The sequence below is a fragment of the Natrix helvetica genome, assembly GCF_964273705.1.
Source record: "Natrix helvetica genome assembly, chromosome: Z".
Classification (NCBI taxonomy): Eukaryota; Metazoa; Chordata; class Lepidosauria; order Squamata; family Natricidae; genus Natrix; species Natrix helvetica.
Window position 1 is genome coordinate 25,425,829 of NC_138554.1, and position 24,201 is coordinate 25,450,029.

Consider the following 24,201-nt stretch of genomic DNA (forward strand, 5'->3'; position numbering starts at 1 on the left):
AGTGAATGTTGAAACAAGATTTACTTAACAGCTGTATTACTAACTTAACAACTGCTGTGATTCACTTAACAACTGTGGCAAGAAAGGTCGCAAAATGGGGCAAAACTCACTTAACAAATTTCTCACTTAGTAACATAGGTTTTGGGCCCCATTGTAGCTATCAGTTGAGGACTACTTGTATATTTATTGGATTTTTTAATTATTGTTGTTGGTCACACACTCAGCCAGATGGTCAGGCTGGATTTGGCATTTTTATCTACTTATCAAGTCCATCCGAAGGACCTGGGATAGGCAGATGTGGATTTTTGATGGTGTTAAATATATTGTTCCAGGACATAAGCTGTACTGAGTAAAGCTGCCTTTTGTAATTGACTGATAGTGATTTTGTCAATGCCAATAATGTTACAGTGGTACACCCAAAGTGCCTATTATTTATTGGTACTACCTTTGCTTTCTTTTGCCACAGTCATTCTATTTCTGTTTGCATGTTTTATTTTGCTGTCTTCAAGTACTCCCATGTCGCTTATCCAGACTTTTTTATCTTTCTCATTGATAGTTGTTAAATCTGGGATGTTATGTGGCAGATGGCTATCAATTTGAATTCTAAAGTCCCAGAACAATTTAGTTTCTTTTATCGTTTTTCTTATATATGCAGCAGTTCTTTAGCTGCTGTTTTCATTCATATGTATCAAATTCTTCTGAAGAACCTAGGACAGTGATGGCGAACCTATGGCACATGTGCCACAGATGGCACGCGGAGCCATTTGTCAGGGCACGCGAGGCGCTGGCCAGTACGCATGCGCGCACTGGCCAGCTGAGTTCACCTTTTAAAAGCCATTTTTTGCCCTCCCCAGGCTCCAGAGGCTTTATAGGAGCCTGGGGAGGGCGAAAAGAGCCACCTCCGCCCTCCCAGAGGGCCTCCGGAGGCTTCAGGGACCGTCCAGAGGCTTCCCTGAAGCCTTCGGAACGCTTAAAACAACCCTCCGGGGGGGCGGGGGAAGCTCTTTTCACCCTCCCCAGGCTCCTATAAAGCCTCTGGAGCCTGGGGAGGGCGAAAAAAGCATGTAAAAATGGGGGGGGTCGCTCGTTGTGAGCGCATGCGCACTGGGGGGTTGCGCATTGCATTATGCGTGCGGCACACCCGCACACGACCCTCCTGCGCTCCCCCCACTTGTGGTACGCGAGCCAAAAAAGGTTCGCCATCGCTGACCTAGGATGTTAGAATCTATCAGTTTTAGTATAAGTGCAAATCCAAACAGCACAGCTTTTACAATTAACAGATGGAAATTTTGTCAATGTGCAGATCTTCTAAGTGCCATCCAAGATTTTTTGGTATGGCACTCAGTGTTCCAGCAACAAGTGTCTTCATGGTGAGATAGGTAGCAATTAAAATTTATAAATAAATAAACAATTAATGTTTATTGATTGGTTTGTGCCATAATCTTTCAGATTTGATTTTCAGATTTTGATACTTTGTGAATTTCTCCAATTTTTTGTTTTCTTTATCCCCTGAGATTGTCACGTCAATTATCCACCCCCTTTCCCCCCAACCATAATTAAATCTGTTCAATTTGTGTCAATTTGCGTTTTTAAATTCCACAATACAGTATCTTAACCTACTCCTTTTCAATTATACGTTCCCATAAATTTTTATTACTGGCACATGATAATTATTACAGATGATAATTATATAATTTTTATTAATTTATTATCACACATGGTTGTTAATCAAAACTTCAAAGTAGTTTCTTACTATAATTTTATATTAACTATCATTGGAATTCAAAGAAAAGTGGTGACACTTGTATTGGATAATTGATGAATATATGATGCTCTGCAAATATCCCACTGCCACCCTTTAACAGATTTGCAATAAACTGAACAGATTAAGGAAATGCCAATATACTATGGAGTCTACCTTAGACAAGAATGTAAATTAGAAACACAGAATATCACTTTCTGAATAGATTATGTTAATATTTTACTGTGCAGATCATTTGTCATCTTCGTCAACTTCAATCAGTAGTCAAACTTAGGAGAGATACCGTTTTTTGTGCAGCAGGGTTTGGTCTACATCTGCTTTTTAAAACCTCCCCTTTTTTAGATATCCAAGTGTTTCTTGTGAAATCTTGACATCGGACGTCACACAGATAAATGATGCACTGGGTGAGGATGAATCTCTTCTGCGACGTCTCTATGGCTTCCTTCAGACTGGTGGAATCCTCAACCCTCTGTTGGCCAGCTTCTTCAGCAAGGTTATGGGGATTCTTATCAACCGTAAGACTGATCAGGTAATGTCTTAAAGGCCTGGACCACTAAATAAAGAAATACAACTTAATCATGATTGCTAACTCCCTTCATCACTAATCATATGAAGTTTGTTTCTAGTTTGTTCATTCATACACACAAAAGGCAAAGACTCCACTGAAGTAGTATCATCTCATGGTGCCTTCATGGATGTGTTCACCTAGCTTTCTTGACACAGTATGGAAGCAGTTTGTTATTGTCGTCTTTCAGGATACACTTTTAACTTCTTGGGCTGGTTGAGTTCTTCTTATGTTCTCCTTTAAAATACTAACCAGGTTACAATGGATTAACTTTTCAAGTTCATTGAAGGTCAGTTAGAGGCAGCTACCTAGCCAAGCTGGTATAGCAATAGCAGACTTATATACTGCTTTACAGTTTTTTATAGCCTTCTCTAAGTGGTTTACAGAGTCAGCATATTGCCCCCAACAATTTGGGTCCTCATTTTACCCACCTCAGAAGGATGGAAAGCTCAGTCAACCTTGAGTTTATTGAACCAATTATTTAATGGATCTTCGTTAGTGTAAATATAGCTCCTATATGAAAAGCTAACTTCCTAAAACATTATCATGTAAAAATAATACAATATATTTTAGTAACAAATATTTTTATTGAGAATAATTATTGGATTATTATCAAATGACCAAGTTTCTTAAAGCATATGATTGACTAATTTGTGAAACAAGGTAATATTTCAAAATGGAGATTCTCTGTAATCTAGCTGCTATGGTATTTGTTTTATCCTGCCCATCCCTTAAGGAAGTATATCCCGTTTATCTTTATAACATTTCTGTATGCTAGTGAGTCACAGCGGTGACTCATTTGAACTTCATGACTGAGTAGGAATTTGAACCTGGGGATACCTAATCACAGTTAACAATTATACTACCCAAGGGTTGCAAAAATGTGGACTTCATGATTAGGCTGATATGCGGCATGGCCCGTTCCTATGCAGGATTGTTAAAAAATCAACTAAAGACTCGGCTGTATGTAATACGTATTTTCTTTCCCTGGTGGGGGAATTGACTATTCCACTCCCATATTGAGGATAGACATTTGTACAGCCATTTGTTTCCAGAGTTGCTTTTCACCCTTTCCCTCAACCCTAATTTGTTTGTTCTTTTCCAGATAGTTGCCTTCTTGCGTAAGAAGGATGATTTTGTCAACCTGCTGCTACATCACATTGGTACCTCAGCCATCATGGACCTCCTGCTGCGACTCCTAACCTGTGTGGAGCAATCACAGCTCAGACAAGATGTATTCAATGTAAGAATCCAGCTGTAGGCATTCTTGGAAGAGCAAGCAGTATAGTTTTCTATATCGCCTTTATTATTTTGGTCAGTTTGTCTAGAAATGTGATAACCAGTTATGAAATGGTATTGTTTCCTTTTTCTGTGGAGGTAAATAATTAAATAAAAAATCTGGTGTGTTAGTCAAGCCAAACCATATTATAACTCTGTCATGCCCTATTTTTCTTTCTTATGAGCAATAGCCATTTAAAAGGCTTAAATGGATTATTATAGGTATCACAGTGTTATGTTGCATCTTTGCCAAGTAAGAACCATTTCCTGCCCATCAAGGATTAGGGATAAAGGCTTTAAAGTCAGTGAATACTTTTTAACCTATTTATCTAGAATAACCACCACTTGAATCTTTTGAAATCTTGATAATTATTTTTTAACAATTCCATTCCATTTCTTTTGACCCTTTTCACTATTCAAATTTTATTATGAAGTTTTTTTTTATTGTTACACCAGTAAACATAGTTCAATGGTAGAATTTTGGGGAGAGGATGGTATCATTGGAATTACATTTGTCCCTGAATAAGTTTCAATGTATAAGTTGACTAGAACTGAGACATCTTTCTTTACTCTTACAATTCTTTTGTTTTCATCATCCCAAGTGGCTTAATGAGGAGAAAATTGTTCAGAGGCTCATTGGGATGATTCACCCTTCAAAAGATGACAATGTAAGTAGCAATTACAACTATAGAAATACTTGTTTGTATATAAATTGTGTGGAGTGCTCATCCTGCCATTGAATTGTTTTCTACTGGCCAACAACAGTAGAGGAAAACTGAAACAAGCAATTGCTTCACTCTAGTTCTGGTATATTGAGGAGCTGTTCCTGATCTTTATGAGGCTTCTTTTTTCTTGTCCCCTCTTCCCAGCAACATTCCAATGCTTCACAGTCTTTGTGTGACATTATCCGGCTGAGCCGTGAACAGATGATCCAAATCCAGGATAGTCCTGAGCCGGACCAGTTACTGGCCACGCTTGAGAAGTGAGTGCTAAGCACCGGCAGCAGGGAACAAAAGAGGCACCATTGCCCTTAGGTTAGAAATAAGTGTCACTCTCTAACGCTGCAATGAATTTGAAAGAAGGAATGCCTGTTTATCAAAATTCACCTCATTTTTTTTTAAAAAAAGTTTTATTGGTTTTTACAAATATTTTGGGGAAAAGGGTACATAAGTGTGGAGAAAAATTTTGACAGCTACATCATACGGGTGGTGGTGTTTCCCCGGGATCTTACATCTCTCTCTTATTTTATATATATCAGAATATCATTATTACGTACATATTGGCAGTTTAAGTTTACTTCAATTTCTTTAACATCTTCAATCATACTTTATATCACTTCTAACCATTTCATTATATTAACAATTGCAATATACTTTTAATTCATTTCTGTGACCTAAGTCTCATTGCTGCCTCCTCTCCCCTGTCTGTTGGCTGAGCCATGGCTCCTCCCCCCTTCATATCTTGTGCACTGTCTCTTGTTTCGTCTAGAAGGTTCTTGTGTTTTTCCATGAAGGCTTCTGCCTCCACCACTGTATTAATTCTCACTCTACCACCCTCCCAGAAAATCAGGAAGCCTTCTGGAATTACCCATCTGAACCAGATATTTTTTTCATACAATTTTTTAGTTAGAAAGAAGAATTTCTTCCTCTTATCTCTTATTCTTTTTGGTATCTGTTTCAAAATGGTTATTTCTTTGTCCTTATATCTTAAAGGTTCCCTCCTTTGAGCCCCTAGAATCTCATCTCTTGTAGTCTTTCTAAAAAAATTAACATGAACTTCCCTTGGAACATTGTGTGTTCTAGCATATGCTGAGTTGATTCTATATATCAGATCAATATCCCACCCTAACTGTTGTTTATCTCTTTTAATATAATCTGCTAACATTGTTATCATAGTCTCCCTTAAATCTTCACCCTCCATTTCAGGTATATTTTGAAATCTAAGAAAGAAAGACATCCTTTCAAATTCCATTTTTTCCATAAAGTTCTCAAACCCAAGATTTTTTTTTTTGTAAAGCCTTCACCTCTTCTCCCATCCCCACAGCACCCTCCTCCAGGGCATTTATTTTCTGGCTATTTTGTAAAGTCTGTTGTTGATTTTCTCTGAGTTCTTCCTTTAAGTCCACCAACTGCTTTTTTATTTTGTCATGTCCCTTTAAGAGTGTCTGGAACATTTGATGAAACATTTCTTGAGACTGATGTTCCCTCTCGGAGGCTTTAGGTTGTAAGAAGGAAGATAGTTGTGTTTGTTGGGGAACAGGACTTGAGACAGAAGAAGATGGAGCCGAGGCTGGTTTAGGAAGGGGGGCCTTTTTCACAGGCATTGACCTCATTTTTAATATGACTGCTATCTATATAGTACTAAAGCTCTTGTTGTGACCTTTAATTGAATGAAATGGTGCATCATAGGACAACAGCTTTTATAATGTAAAGAGTATGTCCAAAATCCTAGATCCCTGACACTCAAGGGAATGTAATTTGGGAAAGTTGTGGCTGTTTCAGGACTGCTGTGCTGCTGCTGAGGTCATATGATCTTCATTTTTAACATTTCGTGTCAGTTTCCCAGCCAATCTCACAATCCCTTGTTCCTTCCCCCACCCAGCAGCAGTCATTTATCTGCGTGGTGGGAGGGGAAGGGAAGATATCCTGTGCTCCCTGCCAGATTCCCACAAGGAAAGTTAATGGAGGAGCCAGCAGGAAGTCAGAAGTTGCTTCTGTTTTGCCCATCCTTGGTCATTCTATTTCTCTGTTTAGGTAAGAAAATATCTATGAAACGTTACCCAACAGAGCACAGGTTATGAGTGAATGAGGGAACCTGTATTCAGTGGTACACATCCTTTTTTGATTCATTGGGTTGCCAGGACTGCAGTCACAAAAGTGAACAGTTTGCCTAACTAAATTTGATTTAATATATTCCATTAAATATAGTTAATATGATTACTTCCCCTGCATTTAATATCTTCTCCCATCTGTCACATCAACACTTTTAGCTTATTGGCAACTGCAGAAGACCTCTGAGAATTATACACAAGGCTTTAAAAAAACCCACATATTGTATATTCAGGCTTTGAACTAACTCAAAGAATACAATACCATTGTATTTGTCAAATGAAAACTGAGTGGTGGTGTCTTACTCAGCCAGTATTTTTTCTTAATGAAAAGCTCCCAGCTTTGTTTTTTGACCCTGCATGCTGTGCCCCTCTCCTGTTGTAAAAATGCCTCTATTGGTATTGAAATATAACACATCTTGGTCTTTGACCAGCGGCCCCCAACCTTTTGGGCACCAAGGACCTGGTTCTGTGGAGAGAGGTTTTTCCATGGACCGTAGGGAGCATGGTTTCTTACTCTGCCTTCAGATGTGGCTTCGTTTGTTTCTGACATGCCACAGACCAGTGCTGGTCCCTGGACCAGGACCTGGGGACCTCTGCTTAGATCTGACGGATCCCTGCAGTTGGATTTCATGTTTGGCTGTTAATATTATTCGAGATCACTCCTTAAGGTTCTTGGTTTCTTTAAGATTATTTGAAAACACTCCTCATCTGCTGAGATAATGAGGCAAGCTATATAGAACAATATCAAATGTTAACAAAAGGGAGAAATAGTCAAAATTACCTGAAATAATCAGATGTAACAAGTTTAGTAAATAATGTAGGTTTAAAAATAGTTAATGCTAGGGAAATGGATTTTGTAATTGTTTCAGTGGCAAAAAGAAGAGTTAGTTCAATCTTCATCAGGAAGGTGTTTTCATAATTATGACATAGCAATTTTATCACGTAACACACTGATAAGTTGCTTGAAGATACTTCAGGCCAGCCCAAAAAACCTTCACAGTCATTCTGCAGTTATGGAGAGCTTGTATAGTTGAATGATACCCCCCACCCCACCCCACAATTCTTTGCTTCATATTTCTGATGAAATATTTCTTAGTGGAAAAGTTATGTTCACAACATTACAGAGCTGGACTGCACAGCCTTTTTCAAGTTGAAGGTCATATATGGCTTTTTACTGGCCTCAATCCAAAGAGGAATTAAGACTAGGCTATGGAAACGGGCCAGGCCAAGACACAAGCTAGATTTAAAGTAACTAATTTTCACAAATTTTGTTCAGTTAATTAGATTCATTCCCCTATATTTTAAAATGTCAGATTAGTGGCAAGATACAACAAAGCTTTAATTATAGGGCAGGAATGCAAGCTTCTGGTTTGTTAGCCTTTTGAGAATACTTGGGAGGGGGAGCAGAGGGGAGGAGAGATGAATATGGGTTACCGGGAATATCATTTGACATGATCATTGGGCCCTTTTCCCATTAGATATTTCTTTTGCTCAGAGTTATGCTCAAGTATAAAGCATCTGCACAGAATATTATTTCAGAATCTTGGAGCTCAGAAGGTTTTCAGGGTCCTCACCTTACATGTGAAAGTTGATGTTGCTACATAGTTCAGAGTCAAGACCAAGGATTACCACATGGCTAGTAATAAAATATTCTCTCTTGAGCTTCCTCTATTTTCTTCAATTCCTAAGTAAAAGAAATAATCACATTTTGTTGCTTTTTTATTTTCCCTCTTTTTATGTGGTATGCCTAAATCATTGTGGCATATGCAAAGATGAAAAATAGAATAGCCAGGTCTAATATCATGGGGCAGTTTAGTAAAAACAATTCCCATTCCCCATGCATTCAGACAGGAGACAATTGAGCAGCTGCTGAGCAATATGCTGGATGGAGAACAGAACGAATCTGTCATAGTCAATGGGATCCAGGTCTTGCTGACCCTGCTGGAACCACGAAGACCCAGGTATGCCGTAAATGAGAGCTGTGAGAGCAAATATTTGCTACATTTAGAGGAGAAATATAGAGCCAAAATGCTTAGTAGAATTATATGAAATATTCCTCAACAAATTTATATAGTTGGTAGCAATGTTATATCCTGATGGTCATGTTTTTCATTTTTAAAATTATTAATATCTGGTGATTCCTATCAGCAGAAATCCTCAGCCAGTGAAAGCTATAGTAACTGGAATAAGGCTCTGCAAACAACCATGACTTTAGAAACTGTTGCTCATCTTTTTGTTTATCTGCTGCACAGTTTCTTGTTCATAGCATCTGTAACTCCCACCACATAAGTTAGGGATTTGGCTGTTCCAGTGTCTTTCCTTCAAAGTGATTCTTGAACGGGAGTGCAGAATAGTTCCCTTGGTACATTTGATTTGCATCAAAGAGTTTACATTTCCTTAGCAAGAAAGGTGGACAGTGAGGGTGTATCACTGTAATGTGTGCATCCTTTGATCTTCCTTACAGGAGCGAGTTGGGTGGCATAGGGGGCTTTTATTGCAATATGGAAGGGCAGATGGAGATGACTGCTCCCAACTGTGAAGTGGCTTCCAGCCAGGCCAGTTTGGGCACTCTGCACGCCATCAAACAGCGTCTCAGGGAGCTTCACCGGCTGCTCCTCGATCCACCAAAGGTTAGTAGGAGTCATGCCAACGGATGTGTATAGGCAAGGTTAGAGTACAAATGAAACAGCAGGGAAGGAAGTAGCAGTGCCAATGGCATTTTAAGTGTTCCAGAATGTTGGTTGCAGAAGGATTCCCCTGTCTCCCTCATGGAACCTACAATGCGTTGCCATAGAAAAGGACTACAAAGTCCAAGGGTTGGGGAGTTTAGCTTCATCAAGGCATTTGAGAATAGCTGCTTGGGAATTAGTAATGAGTAAGTTTAGCACTTGCTGAACTTACCATAAGAAAGAACATATGGCTAAGCAATGAAAAATGCTGGAAATGAATTTTGTATTTTTTTTAAAAAAAAAATCTATGTATGTTCTTAGGGAAGAATCATTAGTTTGGAAATAGGAAGAAATGTTGGAAGGTACCGTAGTAGTGGAGCTGGAAGTCTTTAAAAGTGTTGGAGCAAGATTTTAAATTGTGCAAGGCCTTCTATTTTATCTTTTAACTGCCTCTCCCTATTTCTCCAAGAGAAAAGTTTTGGCCTTGCCTGTTCAAGTTTTGGAATATTAGAGGTTGAGGGGGGATGGGTGGGGGCAGGAGGCTACATGCAAGATATTCTTTTTTTATTTAAAAAACATACTTTTCTCTAACAGAAAGAAGCCCTGCAGACTACCTGGGGGGTCCTGGACCCTCCTTTAGGAAACACTCGTCTGCATGTAGTGAAGCTGCTGGCCAGCTCATTGGGTACAAACAACCCAGCACTGCGGGACGAGATCATTGAACTTGGAGCCCTTGACACTATGTTGGTGAGTTATCAATACTGCCTCTTTGCTGGGATTTCTGTCTGATCAGTATTTGGCTGCCTTTTAAAAGTTACAGTGCAGTAAAATCTATAAGTAGTTTGCTGCACTCTTCCTTTGTGCGAGGAGGCAAAAGGCAAGGCTGTGTAACATTCTGCAGCTCAAGGGCCATGCTTGGCTTGTGAGAGACATTTGTGGGACATATACAGAAAAGTGAGCCAGCTCAGAATCAATCCCAGTACTGACCACTCATCTTCAAAGTTATGACAGCAATGAAAAATGAGACAGCTGGTCCTGAAAATTGCAACCATTGCAGACTGCATGCTCACAGTCACATGATCATGATTTAAGGGGCTTGGCAACTGTCACATGTTTTGGATGGTTGCAGCATCCCAAAGTTATGTGGTTGCCATTTGTGACTCTCTCTCGGCTAGCTTCTAACAAGCAAAGACGATGGGAAGCCAGCAGGAAGTAGCGAGTTTGAAGTCAAATGATGTCCCACTTAATGACCCGTGGTGATTCTCTTAACGACCGCAGCTGGAATTGACATAAATCAGTGCGGTCATGTGACATTGCACTTAGTGAACACACTGCTTAGCAATGGAATTGTCAAACCTAATTGCAGTCAATAAGTGAGGGCTACCTGTAATATCTTCTTATATATACTGACATATCAAAATTATTAATGTAATTCAATTTATATGGTTACCAAACAATCTGGACAGTCGTAACATTAAAAATAATTGTAAAAATTCTAATAAAAATATCCAGAAAAGAAAAAGAAATGACAGAATATATATAGTGTATAAAACACCTATGATATCTCAGTCAAAATTCATTTCATAATCACAATTAGTAAATACCGTTGGCTCATTCATCGATGCTGAAGGGAACAACCAGGTCTTCAAGGATTGCCTTAAAGTAATCAAGATACAAGCCATTCAAGACTTGGGGGCAAGATGGGGCACCTGCCATTCCACAGAGCAGACACAGCAAGAGAGAAGGCATACTTCCTGGATGCTATAGAATGGCAGTATTTAATAGATGGGACATAGAATGTGTTAGCTTTTCTGATATTATGGAGGAAATAGAAATAGATAGTACTTCAACAATCCTGGACCTGTGCAGAGGGAACTAGAGCCTTGACTTCATTGCAGTAATCCAAATGTAAGGTTGCCAAGGCATGAGTGTCCAAGGGCAGGGCCTCCCAATCCAGGATCATGTGCAACTGATGCATAATATGGAATCATGCAAAGAACCTCCTAACTACAAGTGTCAGCAGCTTTATTTTTTAGTAGTCCAAGAGGCTCCCTAAATTACATTTAGGTTCAGGTAGGTAGGCAGGCAGGTGAGTAAGGTAGGTAGGTGATCTTCAGGATCCTGTGCTCCCCAAATCCACAGTCTTCCAGTCTTCCTAGGTTTGAACCTCAGCCTCTTTCTCCTCACCCATACAATTTGCAGACACTGAGACAGTACTGCCACAGTGTCATTTGAGCAACCGGGAGCGAAAAGTAACAGTTGGACACCATCAATTTACTGTTAATACCTAAATCCACGAGGCTGGATTTTTTTTAAATGCAATTTTTAAAAATATACAGCATCAGAAACATTTTGTTAAAAATAGTTGTAATGTATACCCATCCAACAGATTATCTAATTGTTAAATATATTGAGAGAGAGACAGAGACAGACAGACAGAGACAGACAGACAGACAGACAAACAAACAAAACTACCTGGGTGACTTTGGGCCCAGGCACAACACTCAGCCTAATGCAGGAATATTGGTATATCTCTCACCTTGAGTTGTATATGAAAAGACAACTATGGGCTAAAAAAAAACCTTTAAAAAACCAAACCAAAATAGCCATCTAAGAACAACATTTTAATATAAATTTCCAAAATGTTTATTTGATGAGACAGAATCAAATTATGCATAGATTTGTCTATTAAATTTCTGATATAGCTACCCAATCAATTACATTTCAGGAGCTGCCTCCATTAAAACTGAGAGCATCTCAGTTTTTTTTGAAACTGCTAGGGTTCTGGTACCCATTGAGTACCATTGAGTACCCATTTTACAAGATGATTTAAAACTGCATCATGGTTCAATAAAAATACAAATCACTGAACACATAACACCTATTGCCAGTGAGCCATGTCTGAGGGAATAACTGATACTACAATAATTGGGGGCATTGGTTGAAAAGCATAAATAAAGACCTGCTATTCTATCCTTTTGCCTCTCTCCGTCAGGATCTCTATTTCAAGTATACCTACAACAACTTCTTGCATGCCCAGATAGAGGCCTGTCTTAGCAACATTTTCAGCCCTCTTGTTGGAGATGAAACAATAGAGAACCACTCAGAGCCCCGCCCAGAGAGTCCAGTCATCCAACATGTAAGTTATGTGGGTCATCTGTGGTTTCAAGGTCCTTCTGTATCATTGATGAGAGAAGCAGTACTCTGCTTTGGTCCTGAATCCTGATGTTTGGAAATTGAAAAGAGATAATTTGAAGGTTAGGATTATTTCATGGGCTCTGAAAGGAACCATATACAGTAAGTATAAAGGGGGTGAGACAACTTTGAAATAATAACAAGAAGAGGAGGGGGTTGAGTTGTCCTTGGTGCTGTCTGAGTTTGATTGTTTTCTTGCAGTTTCATTATCCAACTAGGTAATATCATCAATGATGCAAACCTCACTCCCGTCTCCGAAATGAGGCGTGGGAGGAGTCAACATGTGGGTATTAACATGGCCCATTTGCCCGGAGACCGGGGTAAATTTGAGGCCACCCCCTCTACTTCCTCCTCCTGACTCCCCAGATTAACCTCAGTCTTCGGCCCAGAAGGAATACTTTTCTGACTCTCTATTTGGCTTCAGAGGTTTTTATTGTTTTAAATTTGGTCTTTTAGTTTTTTTCCACTTGTGATTCCTCTCACCTCTCTCCCTTGGATCTCTGTGCTGTTTACTTTCTTTTCCTTTGCACAAGCCGGGCTTGCTGCACTGCAGGGGAGCCCGTAAGCCGCTGGGCAGTTTAAGGGAAGGATCCAGGCCGCGCACCGGAGGGGGCTGTACCACGCGACCCCTGGATCCATCAGAGGGGGTCACGGAACGCTCTGGAGGCTCCTGAAAGAGCAGCTCGGTTGGAGCCGGCTCAGCATTGGACCACGTAGTTGGCTGTCGCCATTTTGGACGATGGCCATCTTGGGACACACGTGGAGGGGCACGGAGATTGGCGCGCTTGATTTCAGCCGCTGCAAGCGCCCAGAACCAACACCAGGGTTAGAATAGGATTTCTTTGGGTCTGTGTTCCGCTGGTTATCTGGGGAGGTCCCCTTCGGTTCGAGGGTGGGCTGGCTTCTTCAGGCCGCGGATCAGTGGCACGGCTACGGATAGCGCCGGTCCGAAGGAGCTCTGGACTGTGCGCAGAAGCCCAGGCCGGTCAACAGAGTGAGAGGAGGTGGGAAGGCAGAGACTGTAAGTAGAGGCGATGGGGGAGGTCTACCTTGAAGAAGGCCACCTCTAAATCGGCTAGGAAGAGAGCACCTAGCAAGGAGTCCCACATTACCAGAGCGGCTGGCAGGAGAATTAGAGAGGAAATAAGCCCCATTCAGGACACGCTCTCCTCTCAGGCCTTTACCCTTACCAGAGGTCCAACTGGGTTCTCCAGGTTCCCCCTGTGGCTCTGCGAAGGAAGCTAGCCCCCTATCCCCTCCTCTGTCTCCTGCTTAGTCTTCAGGACACTGGGGTGACCCCTTTGGCCGCATGGCAGCTGGTTCCTCCAGGCCACGCTTGACTGCTCAATCTGCAGAGCCTCCTAGCCTCATGCCAGCTTATCCAGAGCTTTCTGAAGGTTTTCAGAATTATTGCCCGTGCCATTGCTCAGGGCATATCATCGGGCATGCAGCCTCAATTTCAAGCCTCTAGACGAAAATCTTCTCGTGGTACCCCACGAGGTCATCCAGACCAACCCCAATATTCTGCAGCTAGAGAGCACAGATCGGATTTCCCTTCAACAGCTAGTGAGGGGTCTGGCTTGGAGGAAGAGGGGCAGAAGGATGTTGGTTTCTCTGAGGACGAAGATTCCCAGATTCCAGAGACCTCTGCCATCACTGGCTTGTTTCCTCCCGCCTTGTTTGGTTCCCTACTTTGTAAGGCAAGGCCACTGCAGATCTGGATACCACCCCAGCTCCTTCTCAAGTTGCTACTGCCTCCACCTCCAGTGGGGGGACCAAGATGGGGCCTTTTTATAAGCCACAGGTTGAAAAGGGAGAGATTCCGACTCCAGATTTATTTATGGAGGTGCTCAAATCTCAGTGGGCCAAACCTGGCACGTTTTCTGGTAGACTCGAGGAAGGGGTGACTCCTGGGATATTCTAAGAGCCTGATTGGTCCAGAAAACTGAGGGAAATCTCTTTTAAACTCCTTCTTTCCCTGTGGTTCCCAGTTCCTCTCAGTCTTTGGTCCAAGCACTGTGTTTGAGTTCCCAGAGTGAGTGAGTAATATTAAAATTGAATAGATTGTATATATTGGCTATTCTAAATTCCAAATTGTCTGACCTGCTTTTTTGCAGAGACAGGGTTCTCCATCTCGCAGCAAGCCGGGGGAGAGCAAATTGGCTCCGCTCTCTTCCTGTGTTCTTCGGGAGCTCTGACTGATCCCTGGAACTGTGAGGGTGTAGGCTCCTTTTTGCAGCTCCACAGGAAGGGCTGCTGGCCAGAGGCAACGATCAGGCGGCGGGCTATTAATTCAGCTTTACAAGCCGTGCCTGGTCGCAATGAGCTGCGGCAAGTCTTTTCGAGCCGTGGCTAAAGAAAGAAAGCCGTTTGCAGCGCGTGGAGACTTCCGGTGGCCATTTTGAACCCACACACGTGGAGTGGCCATTTTGGAGACACGCACGTGGAAGCGGCCATTTGTAGCCCCTAACATTACCGTTTGCATCGCGGCCAGGTCGGGCCGACAAGCTTAGCCTCGGCAGCCTAATCCTTCCTCCCGCAAGGCCCTTGCACCGGCTGGTGACTTTGGGCAGCAGCACCCCCAGAACATGTGAGTGGCTCCATGGCAGAGAGCAGGCAGTCCACTTCAGTGGCCCCCGGGAGGGTGCCCAGAACGTGCCCGAGGAGAGGGAAGTCAAGCCTACAATGGCCCAGCGGCCCTCCAGAACAACGCGGAGGGATGAGACTAGGCGCCAGAAGGCTCTGGAAAGAGTGATTGCTAGGGCAGAACAGTAGGCCCAAGCCAATAAGTCGTCTTCTCCTTCCAGATCTACGTCTCCTTTAAGACCGGAATCTGCTCATTCTGCTTCTCCCCCTAGGGGATTCAGTCCTTCTTCCCCTTCTATCTCTCCCATTGGGCACGCAGGCAATCCGGCCTGGAAATTTCTCCTTCCCCTCCCGTCTCCTAATGGCTCTAAGGAGGTGGTTGAGGACCCATTGGAGGGTTCATCTAGGGCAGTGTTTCTCAACCTTGACAATTTGAAGATGTCCAGACTTCAACTCCCAGAATTCCCCAGCCAGCATTCGCCCCACTCCTTTCTTTCGAGGAGTGGGGCGGCCGCCCTTTCTGCAATGGGAAATGTCGCCAATCCGAGCATTCCCATAGGAGGCCGCCTGGAACTGTTTGCAGATCTGTGGGATTGCGTGACTTCAGATGCCTGGGTTCGGTCCACGATCAGGAACGGACTCCGCCTGGAGTTCCTCTCCATGCCCCCGATGTTCTTCAGAACCTTTCTTCAGAACCATCCCGGGATCTGGAACGCCATCATCAGATGTCCCTAGCCATTCAACATCTGCTGGACATCCAGTCGGTAGAACCGGTCCCAGAGATGGAACACAGCTGGGTCATTATACCAACCTTCTCGTTTCAAAGAGCTCTGGGGGCTGGAGAGCCAAACTGGACCTCAAGCACCTCAACTGTTATCTGGTGTACAGGCGCTTCAAGATGTCCTCCCTCAGGTCCATTCTGCAGGGTATCAGGTGGGGGGACTTCCTAGCATCAGTGGACTGACAAGTCTATCTCCATATCCCAATCCTTCCCACTCATCGCAGGTTCCTCCGCTTCTCCCACAACGGGCTCCATTTCCAATACAGGGCCCTCCCCTTTGGGTTGTCCTCAGCCCCGCGCACATTCATGAAGGTCCTGGTGGCATTGGTGGCTCACCTGCTCTCGGTCCCAGTGAGACTACAATGTTACTTCGACGACGTGTTTGTGCAGGCCACCTCTTATGCTCGGGCCGTTCTCGACCTCCAGCTGACCATCCGAACCTTGCAGATCCTGGGGTTTCTGTCAACTTTCTCAAAAGCCACCTCTTGCCCACAACAAGGATCTTACATTGGGGGCGGTGCTAGATTCCATAGAGGGCGTGGTTTGTCTACCCTTAGACCGGCTGGTCAACCTCCGAGCCCTGGCAAGGCAGGTTTGCGCAAGGCAGTTAGTTTCCATCCTGACCTTGTCCCGCCTCTTGGGCAAGATGGTATCGTGCCTAGGGATCGTCCCTAGGCATGGCTTCATTCACGGACTCTGCAGTGGGCCCTCATCCCGTTCCAGTGAAAACACCTGAGCAACTCCACGCGATTCATCTATCTGCCAGCGGATGTGCGGCTATCTCTGCAATGATGGCTGTCCCCAGCTCTTCAACACGGATCGGAGTTCTGGGAGCCAGATCGAGTGACCATCACTACAGACGCGAGCCTGTTCGGTTGGGGAGCGCTCATGGACTCTGAGATGGTGCATGGCGGTTTGATTCGGTTGGACCTTCACCACACTATAAGTGGCTGGAGTTTAAGGCCACCAGGCTGGCTCTCCAACAGTTCAGAGACACAATAGAGGGCTGTCATGTTCTCCTGTTGATAGACAATGTGGCCATAAAGGCCCACATAAACTGCCAAGGGGGGAATCACTCCAGAGCCCTTTGGCTGGAGGCACCGAAACTCGGCTCCTGGGCGGAGAGACATCCGCTTATATTTAGGGCGCTGACAGGGGCTCCCTTTGAGCACTTGCGCACAGTTCACCTTAGATTTCTTTCTCTCAAGGTGGCATTCCTTGTCGTTGTGACTTTGGCCAGGTGCGTCTCCAAGTTAGGGGCTCTGTAATCTAAGGATGACCTCTGCCAGTTTCACCAGGATAGAGTGGTCCTGAGGTTGGATCCTACATTTCTCCCTAAGGTCAATTTGCCCTTCCATTGAGTGCAAGAAGTCATCCTCCCCAATTTTTGTCCGGCCCCTTCCCATGAGAGGGAACGACTTTGACACAGGCTGGAAGTGCGTCACTCTTTGCACATTTATCTACGACGCACGTCTTCCTTCCGTAGATCTGAGGCCCTCTTCATTTCATTCCAACCGGGCTCCCTAGGAGCCAGAGTTTCCTCAGCCACCATTGGCAGGTGGTTACGACAGGCCATCTCTACAGCCTACGAGTCCTCGGGCCGGCCTCCCCCCTTGGGAATCACGGCCCGTTCCACATGGTGTGCCGCTACTACAGCAGCGTGGGCCACAAGGGTTCCGTTCGAAGACATTTACCGGGCGGCCACTTGGGCCTCCCTGACTCCCTTTATTTGCCACTACCGGCTGGATGCCTTTGCATCGGCCAAGGCGTCTTTTGGCTGTAGGGTTCTACAGCAGGTAGCGGTCACCCCTCCTCCTGAGTCTTAGTTTCCCTTCCAGGGACTGAGCTTGGGTACGTCCCAGGAGTCGCCCCTCCCTCGAGTCTACCAGAAAAAGAACGTTGGTCCTTAACGTTTCTTTTCGGTAGACGAGAGGGAGGGGCAACATCCCACCCCTATTAAGACATAGTTGGTAATTAGTCGGGGTAAGGGGCTGGGAGGAGGTTGTCCCCTTGTCTGTTATCTGTTTGACAGTATGCTTCTACTCATGTGGCTTCAAGGAACTGGTAACCACAGGGGAAGAAAAAGGTTAAAAGAGATTTCCCTCAGTCTTCTGAACCAATCAGGCTGTGAGAATATCCCAGGAGTCGCCTCTCCCTCTTGTCTACCGAAAAGAAACGTTCAGGTAAGGACCAACGTTCTTTTCCTACCCCAGGCAGTAACAATCGCAGATTTTACAATCTTAACACAACCTTTGCCCGAGCACTGCAGGTTCAAGATACAGATGTCCCGGTGGCTGGCCTGGCCTCCGTTTCCACGGTGGTGACTGGTGATATCTCCAACTGCCTGAAGGCAGAAGATAAGAAGGTGGAACTGGTTCTGCTCAAGACCTTTCAGGCCATAACGTGGGCAATCAGGGCGACTGCTGCTGCTTCATTTTTCAACAAGTCCACTCTGCTTTGGCTGGAGCAACTTCGTGATAGAACCCCCGCTTCTGACGTGCGACTATTGCAAGACGGCCACTCAGCTTTCAGCTGACGCTACACTGGATGCGGTCAAGTATTCTTCCAGGGCTCTATCTTCTTCAGTGGCTTCCAGGCACCTTCTCTGGCTGCGTAATTGGCAAGCAAAGTCCCGGGCAAAGTGACATTTGGTGGGGGCGGAATACACAGGAGACAAGCTGTTCGGAGCCTCCCTTGACCCTATTCTTATCGAGGATAAGAACAAGCGCAAGATCTTCCCTTCCACGACTAAGCGCTCTGACCAACGCCCTACGCCTTACCCCAGGAGGTCCTCCTTTTGACCCCCCCGAGCAGGACTTCCAACAGCTGAGATACTCCAGACGGGGATAGGCACTACTCTAGGGACAGATATAGGTACCAACAGACTAATAAGCATCCCTTTCGAGACAACTGACAGGCAGACTGGCTCAGCAGGGAGACAGTGGACCACGGGGAGTGGCAGCTGCATCCCAGCATCTTCGAGCGGATTTGTCAGTGGTTCAGTCGGCCGACAGTGGATCTCTCTGCCACCCTGTTGAACGCCCAGGTTCCGAGGTTCATCTCGTAGTTCCCTGCTCGAGCGATGGACGTCAACGCCCTTTGCTGCAGATGGCCTTCAGGCCTCCTTTATGCCTTCCCTCTCCTTCTTTTCCTTCCCAGGGTTCTGAGGAAGCTAGTGCTAGAGAGGGCAGAAGTCATTCTGATAGTGCCCCACTGGCCCCAGCGTCCCTGGTTTGCGGACCTAGTGGGTCTGTCAGTACTACCTCATTGGAGGATTCCCAGGGAAGAGGTAGCTCTGCACCAGGGGAGTCTGGATCATCCAGATCCAGAGTGGTTCCAACTAATTGCTTGATGCTTGAGCGGGAGCAGCTGAGGGAGGCCCAGTCCTCAGCCAGGATAATCAAAACCAGTGAGCCTCCAGAAGGAAGTCCACCACACGCATCTACGATGTGACCTGGAGTTCCTTTGTAATCTGGTGCAGGTCGGCCCAGGTAGATCCGACCTCGAACATCAGCACCACAGGTGCTGGAGTTCCTCCAGGATGGTCTAGAGAAAGATCTAGCTCCCAGTACCCTCAAAAGGCAGGTCTCAGCTTTGGTCACAGTCATGGGGTGGGTGGGTTCTAGACCCTTGTCCCAACACCCTGTCATAAAGAAGTTTCTTAGAGGGGCTGCTAATCTTTGCCCCCTGGTGATCCATTGTTTTCCCACCTGGGACCTTCCTACAGTGCTCCAGGCCCTTACGGAGGCACCCTTCGAGCCTCTGAGGGAGGTAACGCTCCAGCTTCTAACACTCAAGGCAGTCTTCCTGGTAGCCATCACCTCAGCTAGGCGGGTGTCTGAGATCAATGCCTTATCCGCCAGGGCGGATCTGTGCACCTTCCACGATAACAGGGTGGTTTTCAGACTCGACCCTGCTTTCCTTCCCAAGGTCAACACCCCCTTCCATAGGGCTCAGGAGGTGGTGCTCCCGGACTTCTGTCCAGCACCTTTTAGAGAAAGGGAAAGGTCCTGGCACTGCCTAGACGTGCGTAGGGCACTGCGTATATACCTCAAACACACTGCTGCCTTCAGGAGGTCGGAGGCGCTTTTCGTCTCCTCCCAGGCTTCTACCAGGGGGGCGAAGGTATCACCCGCCACCATCAGTAGGTGGATTAGATTAGCTACCACTAAGACCTATGAGGCACGTGGGATTCCGATTCCAGAGGGCATCACCACACACTCCACCAGGAGTGCGGCAACCTCTGCAGCCTGAGCTATCCAGGCACCCCTTGAGGACATCTGCACGGCGTCCGCTTCAGCCTCGCCCTCCCCCTTCATTAGCCATTACCGTCTGGATACCTCTGCCTCTGCAGAGGCATCATTTGGTAGGAGGGTTCTCCAGGGAGTGCTGGACACTCGGGGGGCTCCCACCCAATGATTCTCTCCCATGGACATCTAGCTTTGGTATGTCCCACATGTGACTCCTCCCATGCCTTGCTTCGGAGACTGTCAGTTGGTCTTACCTGAACTGCATATCTCGAAGCCGGTGTGGAAGGAGTCACTTCCCGCCCGTTTTGTGCGCTCCTGCGCATGGGAGCCTGAGGAGGTTAGTTATTGGTCAGTCAGGCCTGGGGGAGGGAATTGTTGTCTTTTTTCCTGTTCCCTTCCTTCCCAGGCTCTTCTTGGACTGGACCATCGGTTAATCTGGGGAGTCAGAAGGAGGAAGTAGAGGGAGTGGCCTCAAATTTACCTTAGTCTCCGGGCAAATGGGCTGTGTTAATACCCACATGTGACTCCTCCCACGCCAGCTTTGAGACATGCAGTTCAGGTAAGACCAACTGACATTCTAGCACTGATGATAATGAAACATCTGCAAGAAAACAACCAAGCTCAAGACAGCACCAACGACACCACAGTTCAAATCTGAGGTATAAATGTTCTCTTGTGTTGGAGAACTGAATGCCTGGCCTTTTAAGCTGGAAGAAGTATCTAAGGAAGTGGTTAACAACTGCTCTCGGGAGTCTTCCTTTTTGTCTTTGGGCAGAAACCACCACCACCATTCTCAGCTTAGACTTTTGCATTAAAGTGATGAGCACTAGAATTTTTTTAAAAAATAGCCACATAAGACCCCTCTAGTCTTTTATTGAGGGGTGAGCATTGGTGTCTGTAATTAGCAGGTATTTTATCAGTTGTCTCGTATTTTCTCCTCGTAGTTGCTGCAGAAATGTCGCTTAATCCAAAGAATTTTATCTGCCTGGGAGGAGAATGAGCAGTCTCAGTAAGTAGTTATGGTGAAAGTTTAAGCGTCCTGGTTAGATATTTCTCCTCTCTCCTTCCTCTTCCTTCGGAAAGAATCCCAAGGCCTTCTTCCATATCTTGATCCTTCTTTGCTCCTTCCCTCATGCTTCAGGCCCCTGTTGCCTAGTCTCTTCTACTCATGGTTTTCATGGAGGTATTTACTGGCTTCTTTTCTTTCTTCACAAAACAAGTTTCATTTGTTATTCTCCAGATAGAGCCGAACTGTATTTTCCAGCATCTTTCAAATTGGCCCTGTTGGCTGGAGTTGCTGGGCATTGAAGTGTTATCTGGAAGTTCTATTCTCTTCCCTGCATGCAGACTAATCGGAATAGCTTCACTCATGAGCTCCATAGAAGCACCGAAGTCTCTTTTCCTCTTGTTATTTGCTTATTTCTTTTTTCAACTTATGCAAGTCATACCCACAGCAACCACCAACCTCCATGCCCTCTGTCTTCTCCTACAGATTGGATGGGGGAAGACGCAAGGGCTACATGGGGCACCTCACCCGGATTGCCAACGCCTTAGCTCAAGGTTCTGAGAAGTGGCCTCACTCAATTCTCATCAAGCAGCTCATAAAAGGTAATGTGAGGGGCATCTTCAGGGGGTGAAGATTATGTTTCTTTTTCAAGACTAGCTAAAGATCCTTTATTAGATGCTTTTGGAAACTTTATAGGAGTTCGGTTCCTGCCTTTTGGGACGGGAAAAATATGGGTTCCCGTTAAAGTTTTCAGGCATGTGTCTGGCATGGAAGTAAAATCTACTACTAAGAGAGGAAGTTTTCAGCTGAGGTAGAGACAGTAATAGGGCAAAATATGGTTAATATTTTGTGTTCTATAGTTTTACATCTTCAAAGGCTAGATTAAATTACTGCATGCATATAATTCTGCAAATGTTCTCTTTGTTCATATATATATATATATATGTGCAGTTTTGAATTTGGGAAAATTGCTTATAGCAACTGACCAAATTGACCAAAACATTTAGAGGGGAGAAATGCATCAATTAACCCAAATGAATTTTCTTCAACTTTATAGGAAGGACTACAACTCCAGAATCCCCTGATAGTGGGCTTGATTAATAGTTATTTTTCATAGTTCCACTTGATATGAATTTGCAAATTGCTGCACAATTATTTACTGGCTGAAGCTAGAGTTAGTACCTAAATATACAGGTGAAACTCGAAAAATTAGAATATTGTGCAAACGTTCATTTATTTCAGTAATGCAACTTAAAAGGTGAAACTAATATATGAGATAAGACTCATTACATGCAAAGCAAGATAGTTCAAGCCATGATTTGTCATAATTGTGATGATTATGGCGTACAGCTCATGAAATCCCCATATCCACCATATCAGAAAATTAGAATATTACATGCAATCAATAAAACAAGGATTGTACATAGAACAATATCTGACCTCTGAAAAGTATAAGCATGCATATGTATTCAGTACTTGGTTTGGGCCCCTTTTGCAGCAATTACTGCCTCAATGCGGCGTGGCATGGAAGCTATCAGCCTGTGGCACTACTGAGGTGTTATGGAAGACCAGGATGCTTCAATAGCGGCCTTCAGCTCTTCTGCATTGTTCGGTCTCATGTCTCTCATCTTTCTCTTGGCAATGCTCTTCAAGTCAGGCGAGTTTGCTGGCCAATCAAGCACAGTAATCTCACAGTCATTGAACCAGGTTTTGGTGCTTTTGGCAGTGTGGGCAGCTGGAAAATGAAGTCAGCATCCCCATGAAGCTCATCTGCGGAAGAAAGCATGAAGTATTCCAAAATCTCCTGGTAGACGGCTGCGTTGACCCTGGTCTTAATGAAGCACAGTGGTCCAAAGTCCTCTTGCTCAGTGGTCCAAAGTTCTCTTTTCTGATGAGAGCAACCTTTGCATCTCATTTGGAAACCAAGGACCCAGAGTATGGAGGAAGAATGGAGAGGCCAATCAAGCACAGTAATCTCACAGTCATTGAACCAGGTTTTGGTGCTTTTGGCAGTGTGGGCAGCTGGAAAATGAAGTCAGCATCCCCATGAAGCTCATCTGCGGAAGAAAGCATGAAGTATTCCAAAATCTCCTGGTAGACGGCTGCGTTGACCCTGGTCTTAATGAAGCACAGTGGTCCAAAGTCCTCTTGCTCAGTGGTCCAAAGTTCTCTTTTCTGATGAGAGCAACCTTTGCATCTCATTTGGAAACCAAGGACCCAGAGTATGGAGGAAGAATGGAGAGGCCAATCAAGCACAGTAATCCCACAGTCGTTGAACCAGTTTTTGGTGCTTTTGGCAAAAGTTGCTCTCATCAGAAAAGAGGACAGCCGTCTACCAGGAGATTTTGGAGCACTTCATGCTTCCTCACGCAGATGAGCTTTATAGGGATGGTGACTTCATTTTCCAGCTGCCCACACTACCAAAAGCACCAAAACCTGGTTCAATGACCGTGGGATTACTGTGCTTGATTGGCCAGCAAACTTGCTTGATCTGAACCCCATAGAGAATCTATGGGGCATTGCCAAGAGAAAGATGAGAGACATGAGACCGAACAATGCAGAAGAGCTGAAGGCCGCTATTGAAGCATCCTTCCATAACACCTCAGCAGTGCCACAGGCTGGTAGCTTCCATGCCACGCCACATTGAGGCAGTAATTGCTGCAAATGGGGCTCATACCAAGTACTGAGTACATATGCATGCTTATACTTTTCAGAGATCCGATATTGTTCTATGTACAATCCTTGTTTTATTGATTGCATGTAATAATCTAATTTTCTGAGATGGTGGATTTGGGGATTTCATGAGCTGTACACCATAATCATCACAATTATGACAAATCACGGCTTGAACTATCTTGCTTTGCATGTAATGAGTCTTATCTCATATATTAGTTTCACCTTTTAAGTTGCATTACTGAAATAAATGAACTTTTGCACAATATTCTAATTTTTCGAGTTTCACCTGTATATCTATACTTTCTGTTAGCCAAAAAACCTCCCATCTTAAACTATGTATCCAAAATACCTGTTAACCACAGGTGACAGGCTTCACACTGATGACTTTTTGATTTTGGCTTAATGTTCTACATGAACTAAGGTACAAAGGTTTTGTCAATAAATCAAGGTTAAAATATGTCATGATTTTATGAAAGGATCTATCTGGCTGTGTTCCTTAAACAAGGAAAAGGTTTCCTCATTGAAAAAGAATACTAATTTATTTGAGGCTGTCTGTCCTCTAATTACTATGAAACACAGCTGATATTTCTTCTGACATCTCAG

General features: G+C 44.4%; 1 protein-coding gene across 8 annotated transcripts in view; it reads left to right on the top strand.

Moving 5' to 3' along the window:
* Nucleotides 1-24,201, top strand: part of PPP6R1 (protein phosphatase 6 regulatory subunit 1) — a gene marked incomplete at its 3' end in the record, with an annotated part of 69,169 nt that overhangs the window by 20,246 nt on the left and 24,722 nt on the right. For all 8 annotated transcript variants that reach the window (XM_081970962.1, XM_081970959.1, XM_081970960.1 and 5 more), the window contains exons 3-12: nucleotides 2,105-2,291; nucleotides 3,433-3,570; nucleotides 4,208-4,273; nucleotides 4,475-4,587; nucleotides 8,283-8,396; nucleotides 8,900-9,065; nucleotides 9,699-9,851; nucleotides 12,100-12,243; nucleotides 20,861-20,925; nucleotides 21,409-21,524. In XM_081970962.1, coding sequence (XP_081827088.1) covers nucleotides 2,105-2,291; nucleotides 3,433-3,570; nucleotides 4,208-4,273; nucleotides 4,475-4,587; nucleotides 8,283-8,396; nucleotides 8,900-9,065; nucleotides 9,699-9,851; nucleotides 12,100-12,243; nucleotides 20,861-20,925; nucleotides 21,409-21,524 — 1,262 coding nt within the window. The remainder of the gene's footprint in view (nucleotides 1-2,104; nucleotides 2,292-3,432; nucleotides 3,571-4,207; nucleotides 4,274-4,474; nucleotides 4,588-8,282; nucleotides 8,397-8,899; nucleotides 9,066-9,698; nucleotides 9,852-12,099; nucleotides 12,244-20,860; nucleotides 20,926-21,408; nucleotides 21,525-24,201) is intronic.